At 36.6% G+C, this 11,350-nt stretch overlaps 1 protein-coding gene across 1 annotated transcript; it reads right to left on the bottom strand.

The window, feature by feature from the left end:
* Window positions 1-2,267: 2,267 nt before the first annotated feature.
* Window positions 2,268-9,910, bottom strand: LOC121422783 (sarcoplasmic reticulum histidine-rich calcium-binding protein-like). Its single transcript, XM_041617971.1, has 3 exons — window positions 9,674-9,910; window positions 4,924-5,952; window positions 2,268-3,121 (listed from the first exon to the last, which is right to left on the bottom strand). The coding sequence occupies exons 2-3, from the start codon at window positions 5,893-5,895 to the stop codon at window positions 3,095-3,097; spliced, it is 999 nt and encodes a 332-aa protein (XP_041473905.1). The 5' UTR covers window positions 5,896-5,952; window positions 9,674-9,910; the 3' UTR covers window positions 2,268-3,094.
* Window positions 9,911-11,350: the final 1,440 nt, after the last annotated feature.

An 11,350-nucleotide genomic window follows, 5' to 3' on the forward strand; every position in this document is an offset into this window, starting at 1 on the left:
ATAAACCCCGCCTACTCTTCATTATTTATGGAATGGAACAAATCACTGTTATTGACGAAGTGAGGCGAGATGGTGCAAAGGTTCACAAACAAGAGAGATATTAGGTGAAAACATGTACTTTTGGGAGGTAAAAGGAGATAAATCATGTGGGCTGGAGTGAAATATAATGCTTGCAAATGGAAACAATAAGCAGAATACAAGGTTATGGATTATTTCCAGGGCTACATCGAAATATAAATTATGTGTAAAGTGAATGGTAATTAAACCCAGTGCTATTTTATCATGAAGGGTGCAGGATTTGGAGTGTATTAAGGCACGGACCAACAAAGGTTAACGATAGTTTCTTGACGTAATTTAAAGTATCTGTTCATAATCATGACACAATACACTTCCAAGATCAGCCATTAGTGTTTATACATGGGGATCAAAAGTCTTTTTTTTTCTAATAACTCAATGGATGAGTATTTTAGGTAGTTACTTAAATATCTTTTGCGTTTCTGACTTAGTTTAGGGCGAGGAGGTGTGCATGTGTTATTGTGGGATGGGAGTGTGTGTGTTAACATTGGTGCTGAAGCTTATGTTTTCAAGGTTTCTATATATTCGTAACAATGCAGAGAAGCCTCATGTCTGAAGATATTGGTAAAGTTGGGTCCATGGGAACGGTATCACACGCACAGATTCGAACACCCACACCCTCACACACACACACACACACACACACACACACCCTTACTCACCGGCCTATGTCCCAACACATACACACATCAATCTTCACTCATGATTTTGTGTGTGATCTTAAAACTTTCTTACCTTCTCACTTACTGCTCTCGACCAAAATCACTTTTGTTCACCTCACTTCCTTTCTTCGATATTTTGACGCATTATTAAATATGATCATGATGATTGGCACTAAACTCTTGATATTTCTACATTGCTTTAAATTTTGTGAATGGAAATAATTAAAACTCAAACTCAATATTCAAAAACACAATAGAATCATATCCGAACTTGATGAACAGATGGGCCCGTAGAAAAAGAAACACACACACATACACACACCACCCTCGCGCACACCCACACGAACTCACCCTCCTACCCCCTCTCACACCTTCAGACCCGTTAGCTATAATAAAAAAGCACCCTCACACTGAGATTCTTGGGGGAGGGGGGGGGCTATCTTCATCTTGGCATAATTATTTTGCACTCATGATTTTTTTTCTTTCAGTTGTCAACAACATCTATTCAACCGTAGACATTTTCCTCAAACTCTGCAAAGAACACGTGATAATATGAAATACAAATTTATTTCTTTTGTGCTTTGCTCTCTGAAGGCTATCACACACTTTCCTAATAAACAATTTGACATTATATTTCTTTTTAAACAAGTACTGATCGTTAGTATGAAAATGATAGAATATGAGATGTCGCTTTCCGAAGATTGAAAAAGTTATTACAAAGAAGTTTTCAATATGAGAAAAAAAATTGAAAATACCCCTGCAGCGAATTTTCAACCACTTTGAGAAAAGCTAGTGATAGCTTTTCCCAATCTTGAATACTCTTGACAGTTTGACACCTTGCCCCAGCTGAAATTGTGAGCCCCCCCCCCAAAAAAAAATACATAAATAAAATAAATAAATAAATAAACTCTCACAATGTCATCCATAAAAGGGAATGTTCACCCTGACGAAATTATATTGTAAAAATGGCAGAACAAATATTGGCGAAAGTTTGAGGAAAATTTTTGAAAGAATAAAAAAGTTATTAGAATTTTAATTATTTGATTTGTGACATCATTTGCGAGCAGCTTTTTACATTTCGAATTGTAAAAATCAATGAAAATGACATTTTCTCAGAAGATTGAAATGATTTTTATTGTACCTTCAGTATAACAATACACAAATTATTTCACACCTGGGGTCCGTTGCAGAAAGAGTTGCGTTTAAACGCAAGTCAAAAAAATCAATCGCAAGTCCCAAATGCGCGCTGTTGATTGGTTGAAAATCAAGTTGCGCATGATTTTTAGAGTTGCGTTTGATTGCAACTCTTTCTGCAACGGGCCCCTGATTCTAAAAAAAAATGAAGTAAAAATAAATTTATACATTTTATTTTTCATAAATATGGGGCAGCTGCTTGTTTATGATGTCAAAAAGCAAAAGCTTTAAATTATAATAACTATCTTAATCTTTAATGGATTTTCCTGATACCTTCACCAATATTTTTTCTGCCTTTTTTACAACAAAGTTTTTGTCAGGGTGAACTTCCCCTTTACCATGGCTGAATTTGAAAAATATTGAAAAATTAGACAACAAATGAATATCAACCAAAAAAAAAAGAACATAGATAATTCATATCCGTGTGAAAAAGTAACAGAAGGTTTTTAGCTTATGCAATATTTCTTGGCGTGTTATTCATAGCATTGACATTATGCAAATCAGGTATGAGGACACGACGGACAAATATTATGTTCACTGTAACTGCGCTTTTGTGGTCTTAATCAAAATTTGTGCTTGTAAAATTATACAGATCGACATACAGTTTTCTAGTCAGTTTAGTCAACATCATAGCATATAATGTGATGATGCATCATAAATCAAAAACATCTTCAGCCTCAATAGTTTTGTTCCTTTCCAATATACTCCAATATCTGTATTTTTTATTTAATGGTGAATATATTATATTCTAATTACTACATCCAAATATTTCAATATTAATTTTAAATGTGATCGTATTTCGAGAATGCAGAAATGAAATTCCTTCAAACAATATCTGCTCACGCCACCGGTGTAATATAAAACAATTTTCATCTGTTCCTCCTACTGTGCACCGTTTAACGAGAAAGACAATAATCAAATACAAAACAAACCATTTTCCAAGCTTTATCCAACTAATTTTTGTACTTAAATGTATGTGTAAAATGTAAATATCAAAATAGTCTTAATAAAATACTATAAAGTTTATTACTGTAGTGAAATGTTGAGTGTTTTATTATCTAGTATTCGGTTCGGCGAATACCCCAACATTTCTTTTCCTTTAAATGATGAGCAGTTTCAATTTTCACTTCTTTCTTATAGCGATGAGCTGGCCGGGAAGTATCCTATAGTGGTAGGGTCTCTTCTTGGTCCTGTACAGAAATAATTTTTAAAAAGAAAAAAAAGAGTGAACGATTTACACCTCGTGACAATAATAACACGTTAAACTGTCGTACATTAGGGGTTGCCTCACTCATGACACTTCGTTACAAAAAAAGTTTGAAATCAATCGTAAATGCCAATGTCCAATCAAGATCATTGTTACATGCCCGATTTCTTTCAAACATTGATCAGGAACCAATCAGAGTGGTTCTCTTATATTTGCAGTTCATTTCAACCAATTGGTCCTGGGCGTTAGAGCAGCATACGCCAATGTATGAATGGCAAGCTATCCTATCTTTTGATATCAGGCTTGGTTTCAGATACTGAAGTCTTGATTGCAATTAACAATCCAAAATGACTTTTCTTGATGTCAAGAAAAGAATCATGTAACTTCTGAAGGTTTCCATGGCCAAGAAGAGTGTGGTGGTTTCATGGTACACCTTGTATTTTTTTCGTGGGCATATGTTGGTCCTGGACAGGACCACCTAAAGTCGACGTTTCGAAAAGTGTGTTCTTGACGTCTTCATGACAAGGAATTCATTCAATTAAGGTACGATAATACGCCAGTGGCGGACTGTACCAGACTGGAAGAAGAAGATATCGGGAACCCTATTATAGACATACATTATTTGTTTTATTTGTTACCAAGCAGTAGGATCAAATTTTGATAGAACTTATTATGTCCGTCGGCGTACGCGGCCTATATAATACGTTCAGGACCACATTTCATAAAAAAAGTTGATATGATAGCAAGTCTTACTGGAATGTCAACTACCGTGTCAACAGTAAATATCCTGCTTCATGATTGGCTTTTCCAATGAAGGTTTGCATTCCAGCAAGATTCGCTATCATAGCAACTTTTTATGGAATGGGGACCAGGTGTGACGAGTGGCGGATCCGGGTAGGAAAATATCCGGTCCGTGTCCCACTTTTCAGAGCCGTACAAAAAAGTAGAAAATGTCGTGTTTATTATTTTTTGTGCCACAAACAACCGTTATTCGGAAGGAATATTTTTTTTTTTTGGGGGGGGGGCTGTTGCACCCACAAATGTTGGGTGGGGGGGGGGCTTGTCTGAATTTTTCTGAACAAAAATACCTCCACCTCTGGCAAATCCTGGATCCGCCCCTGGGTGTAAAAACCCGACCATTTGGTATATGGTAAACGAACCATGAACAATCAATGGTTATTCATGCTGCTTTTAATAATAGAATCAAGGTACTAAATTGCGGTTTACTTCACCTTATCAGAACAATGAATTATTGTCCCTACACAAACAGCTAAGAATTCCTCAAACTTTGTTGATAAATTCAAATAAATAGTTTCTATTAAAACGGAATTTTCTTTGTGTCCTCACGCGATTAAAAAAAAACCTTGACTCTAACCTCACTGATCTTCATCCATTACTGTTATCAACCATTCCAAATTAGCATGATTTTGAATATATAATATTTGTTATTCATTCTCTACTTGACTTTAATGATCTGGATTTCTGTGCGTGGCCTTGGGAAGCGGGGGTACTGGGGGCCCTATGTTATACACCAGGAAATCGGGTTGCTAAATGTGTAAGATGTATGATTATATTTGACCAATATGACCTTCATTATTTGAATGATAACTTTTTTTTTATTCGACCCAAATCACCTTTATTCGGAGAATTTTTTTTTTCAACTTAATCAATTTTGTTTTTCAAAACCAGCAAACACCTCTTCAAAAATCTCTCTAAGCCCCCTGTCTCCATGTGTTATTCAGATAGATATATGTATAGAAGAAATGGTTTATCTTTTAACCTAACCTGTATTGTATAGACCACTGCAGGTTGCACGTTGTCTAAATCATCATTGCTGAAGCCCTGGCTGACGACACCATCTTCTCCTTCAAGGTGGGATGTCATCGCCTCTTGGCCGTGGTTATAAGCAGTATTAGGTACTATTGTGTCTCCACCGTGGTCATAGCTAACGTTGCCTATCCCGGCTATCTCCCCATCCATGTTCCCTCCAAACTCAAAAAACTTCATCTTCTTCGCTTTATAGAAACACAGGTAAGCGGTGCTTCCAATGAACACCAACCCTGCGATGATAAAGACAGGGATACCGATCGGTAACAGATTGAAGTTCTCTGGGAAGTTTAGAGCCCCCATTATCACCATGGCAAGGCCAATGAAGAACACGGGAGCAGAGATGAGGAAGGCAATTTTGAATGCCGACCAGATGAGTCTATTGGCACCTTGAGAGCTAGCTATGGAATCGTCGTCGTATTCGGCAAGGAGATCGATGTCGTCGGGTAACGCGTTACCAATGTGACGGTCTCGTTTTATCGATTGTGACGATGGCTTCAACTGTTTGTCACCATTTTGATGATGATCATTGGTATCCCCACCTTGGCCTTCATCTGGATCTGCTTGTTGCTCTGAATCCGGTAGACTTGGCAAAGATTCTGATTGGTCCAAGTCGGAATCTACTCCTCTCGAGGGCTGTTCTTCGTCATCGTTTTCGGATTCGACTTCATTCAAGCCGGTGTCACTTCGCGTCATCGAGCTGTCATTATCAACAATGTCTTCGCCGCCATCATCTTCGTCGCCATCGTCGTCGTCGCCGCCGTTACAATTCTCATCTTCTAGCACACGATATTCTGCACTAGTCTCGGATAGTGCTTTATCGCCATTTTCGGGTTCTAAATTTCCATCATGCTCTGTGTCTAACTCTGTTAACACCATATCATTGTCATCGTGTAGACGATGTCCATTTTCTTGTATCCCCTCTTCCATTTTGCGATTTATTGTGGAAGTGTAAATGAAGTTATTACACCATCAACTCCCGGACACCTGCAAGTTTAGGACACAAAAATTAAAACAAACATAAATTATTTAATAACGGTATAGTTACGATAACAACAATGGTAATAATGATCCGATGATAATAATTAGAAACACTCTGAAGTATCTAAACGGGTTTAATTTACACATGTGTAACTTTATTATACCCTAGTGAAACCCCATCTCGAGTATGCGTGCCTTTTATGGCATCCAGGTATCACCAGGAATACTAAATCATTGGAAATGGTACAAAGGCAGGCTGTTCGATTTATGATAGAAAAGTACAGCAGAGAATAGACGAAGTATCAAGATGATACGCAGAGGACTCCGTCTACATCTAAAAAAAAACCAAAAAAACGCTTCAAAGAAAGTAACAAGAATCAAAAGGGAAAGTGTTAATTAAAAAATCACTGAAGTCTTCAAAACCAAATAACATTCCCTCCCAAAACCCCAAACTAAAGAATAACACCACCATGCACTCTCGTCAATCCTATAATGGCAGAGGACATCAGGGTAAAATCCTAACAGTAAAATGAGTAATAGTCTCAGAAAAAGGGAGCCATGATTTAATGTGAATTTTCCTATCATGATCATAAACTTGCTTCATGAAATATACATGATTGGAAGGATATGCTTTTCCTCTTTGATATGTGAGTCGGAATAGAAATAAAGACCCGACGCTTTTTGTAACAGTCATTTTTTGCTTATTTTTCACTGAATACACGATTTCTTCTAAATTCCTTTGATATTTCTTTTTCATTTATCCACCCTTTCAAATAGTGTAAGTTGAACAAAACTGTTTTAGTCCAATTTACAGGCGACCAAAGCTGGTGCTTATCTTTAAGATCATCTTAACGTTCATAAGGCACGCATGGCTGAGTTAGAGAAATGGGTAGTGGTGCTACCATTTTTCATTTGCACGAGTAAATTGCGATTTTGAGTGAGTTTTCTGGCTTTTGCTGCTATCTAGTCGAAAAAAATTTCATAACTTGAATATCCATCCTTTTATGAAGCCTCATGCATAAAATATGAATGATGCATGGTCGAGAAAAATGTTGCATGAAAACATGCTTATTTTCGACCAATTCTAAGAATCGTTGAAAAACAAGCATTTCGTTTTTCCAACATAGCAGCAGACAATATGCTAACGGTGAAAATTGTTCAGGCCGGGGAAGGAAAGCCCTTAATTGCTGCTGGCTGGAATAGATGGCCATGGGAATTCAACGATATAATGCTAACAGTTTTGATAATTTTAATCTCAAACTTCTCTCCGTAGTTTCATTCGTCCCTACATTTCATAGGGAAGGCGGAACATGTTTGAAGGGGCAGGGCGAAGCAGAAATGGGGAGAATGCCGGGAGAAAGTGAAAAGGAGAAAGCCAGTTTTGACTCAGAACTTCGTTTTTCTTTAAGAGGGTCACCCCCCCCCCCCCCATCCAACATTCTGCTGCCCTGCCTCGTTTACTCATTGATCATTCCAAGCAATTTTTACAAGTTTTACTGAAAGAATTCAATCATAACATTCAAGCCAACCGCAAAATCACTCTCACCGTGCATTCACCGATAACCCATTGTATGCCGCTTCTAAGGAAATGCTTGTTTCACATATTCTTCGTCCACTCGCCATGAAGCATATTCTATGCAACTTTTATTTTTATTGTATGAAAGATGAAACATGGATATTAATGTTATGAACTTTGTTTTCCGAATAGAAAGCAGTAAAGGCCAGACAAACTTACCTAAAATCATAATTTGCTCGACGTGAAAATTTAAATTTTCTAGCACCAATTTCAGTTGTTCTAAGTCAATCATGTTAGCATTATGGTCATTGATATGGGCTTTGGTTAGTGAAATACATACGGTCTTATAGTGAATCCCTACAAACAAGTTTTAGATCGAATGCCCCAAGCTTCAAGTCTGACTTTCCTAAATTTTCAGCTAGCGCCTCGCGCTCGCAATATTTGATTATAGATGCGTATGATAATCATGATAACAATGACTACACAAAGTGCATTATGTGTTTGGATATAATTCTAAAAAAATCAGCAAGAAATTGGCACTCGCATTAGAGATATGTATACTCTTAATGGATCCATGTTTTGGGTCAATATATACAAAGATTTTAGCTCGCGCTTCGCGATCGCATCATTTGGTTAGTGAAATACATATGGTCTTCGTGAATTCCTACAACAAGCCTTAAAATGCCCATTTTCAGGTCTGAATTTCCTAAATTTTCAACTCGCACTTCGCGCACGGAATATTTGATTAGTGAGATGCGTATGTTAAACATGATTATAATGACCACAAATTAATATGCTTCATGTCTTTAGATGTACTATTCTAACAAAATCAACAAGCGCTTGGCACTCGCATTAGATGACTATGGTGAGATAATTCCTAAAATATAGTCCTGAAAGGGGAGTGAACTGTGTATGTTCTCTTATTGAATGTGCGTTATGAATTTATAAATAGTCTTAAAATATTCCTTTTTTTTAGATACCTACTAATACTACAGAGAATAAATTTACTTATCATTTTATTTGTATAGAGAAACTAAAATGTTTTTAGAGGAAAAATAATTGTATTGCTACTTGGTAAAATGATTATGGCGGTATGTTTTGAGTAGTTAATCAACATGTTATCATTCACGTGGGTCTATATTACTAGACTACACTAGCATTATGGGTCAGGAAACTGGCCAGGTATGAATAGTTGAGGACTCGAGATGGCGCTTTTGGTTTCTATCTGCTTTAAAATGTCCCTGTTTGGGGTCAATATATGACTGGACGTTGTGGCGTGCAATCCAAACTATGTGGGGAAGTTACAAATTGATGCAGAGGTTCGAGGTTCGAGCCCTGGTCACGTCTTTCGGATGGTGACGTTAAAGGTCGGTCCCAGACGTAAATAATCATATCTGATTGATGATACACGTCTGATAAAACTCAAATGCACACACACAATATAAACAACAATTTCAGCTCGCGCTTCGCGTTTACATTGTTTGTTTAGAGAGACAGGTACGTATCATGAATAAACTTTGCTTATGAATGTTCCTTTTTAGGTCTGAATATCAAACATTTTCAGCTCACACTTCGCGCTCGCATGATTTAATCAGTGATATACATAGCCGTTTATGGCACTGTCCTTAAAATACCTCTATTAGTTCAGTATATACCTGGCAACTGAGCGCGCGACGCGCGCTCACTAATTGACTCAAATATTTGTTTGTGCCCCCAATATGCCGTGACCCACGGTACGAGACTGATGCTGTCGTTATCCCTTGCGTAACTCGAACTATTATGCAAATTAGATATGCAATAAAATTTAGATTGCTATATCAATATCATCCGTGAAAGCATTGCACTCTGAACAAGAAGTAAACTAATCAATAACTGGTTCGTCGTCAGGGCATTGGATTATTCTATGTTGCTAGGTTTGTAATCGATTTCAGCGCACAATACTGATTACACGGATATCAAGTAATTTGTATTTATGTATATATGAAGGAATACCTATACTTGATACAATATCAGGTTTCGAGTTTTCATACCAAATCGTATTGTCTCTTCAATGTAAACATGGATGCAAAACACCTGCATAGTATAAACCGGCATATTCATACATAGTATAAATCAGCATACATAGTATTTGCAATATTACTCTCATAATCACCATCTTTATAATATGCCTACCCATCATTATGACGTAATTACCGTAAAACATACACTCACCTGCATCAAGCGAGGCTGACGAGGCGTGTGGTGTAATTTCCGTTATTAAAATGCGATACAATTTCCATCACTCGAAATCATTGCAAATAGTCTCTGCTGCGTTTCTACTTATGTTCTACACCACCTATGTATTGTCCCACATCACGTTGCGTTGTTGTAATGAAATGCAAATATTGTATTGTATTCGATGAAGAGAGTTTTTCTCATGCGGCTTACCAACACAATTGATTCATGTTTGTGTTTGAGTTTTAAAGGGAAGGTAATCTTACTTCTAAATAGGGATGTCGAAATTGATTTTTGCATGGATTATTTCCCCAGTTATTTCTAAAGGAGTTATATTTGGGAGTTAAGCATGATGCTTAAGTCATCAAGCACGATATAAGCCTACGTCAGACATTAAAAGTGTACTAAAATAACCATTATGGAAATGGCGTGGAAGAGATGTCTATAAGTCAGCGACTGCATGATCGAGAAATACGCAACTTTACCTTGCCAAGAGACTGTCTCTTCTGTGGTATAGATTGAATAGATAAACATAAATAATTTGAATTTCGAATGAATAGATCAGGAATATGACAAAACGCCCCCGTTCCGTTACCCACAGGTTTTTAATTGCAGACACACCCCCTAATTTAAAAGCTTTTTTTATTGTGTTGCCATTTGGGCAGGGGAATTCCAAACTGGATCATTTTTCAATGAATTAAAAAAAATAGAAGATATAGATCTGTGATCTGCCAAGATTAGCCTTTATAATTTCTCACACTCGCACATTATGAGCATATTTAAGCAAGCACACCACTCTTTTAGCTTATACTTCATATTTTGCCCAACATGTTGTTTTTCGTTATACTGTATACTATCTACTAAGTATGCTAATTCGTTCCGTGGTTTGATAAAATAAATAACTTTTTCATGTTTATGTTTTTATGATGACATATTCGTTTTCAAATTTATCCTTAAGCGCATCGAGAGTAACCCCTCTTATTTTACCACCGTTTGATTATATTTGTTTCCGAATGAAGGTTCATGGTGTAAAATAAGTGGAGAATATAAACCTGCTAGATTAAACAATATTTTTTTTTATTAAAAAGTTATTTTTTTCCTTGCTTTTCTCTCTCGCTAGAAGCTTTTTATATATATATATATATATATATATATATATATATATAAATTTTGCCCTTTTTATTTCGCCATGTCTGGCCCACAGGCCTATAGTTGTGGTGCAGTCACCCCTCCCCCCATGAAGTCCGATTAGCACGATGCCAGGTCATGCTACATATACCTCTGTTATTATTACCCCTGGCTCTGTCATTTTTACACGGAAATGATAGACACCCATGACTGAACCTGACTCTATCATGCTTTTCAATTCAATACAATTCTTTATTTCATTTCCATTCAAAACATAATACAAAGTAATATAAAGTAATATCGACCTATATGGTAAAAATGGAACACAGGCTCTATTAGGCCTAATTTTTAAGATGGATTTGAACGTATTCTACATGTATAGTTTTGATTTGAGATTGTCATACATGGCCACGTTCCTTTATGGTATATGCATGTATCTGATAAGTGATAAGTATCCCATTTAGGAGTTTGAATAATGAAAGTGTGAATCCCGCTCTCTGCTTTGCATTTCTATTTTGTTTTCATAAAGAAGACAAAATTTGAAAT

The sequence above is a fragment of the Lytechinus variegatus genome, chromosome 10 (genome assembly GCF_018143015.1).
Source record: "Lytechinus variegatus isolate NC3 chromosome 10, Lvar_3.0, whole genome shotgun sequence".
NCBI classification, from domain to species: domain Eukaryota; kingdom Metazoa; phylum Echinodermata; class Echinoidea; order Temnopleuroida; family Toxopneustidae; genus Lytechinus; species Lytechinus variegatus.

Bases quoted from the DNA above. Each gene is read 5' to 3' on its own strand.
- LOC121422783 (XM_041617971.1), bottom strand. From the start codon at position 5,895: ATGGAAGAGGGGATACAAGAAAATGGACATCGTCTACACGATGACAAT. The intron at 3,122-4,923 runs GTTAGGTTAAAA...ATTTCTGTACAG, and splicing joins CAGTGGTCTATACAATACAG to GACCAAGAAGAGACCCTACC.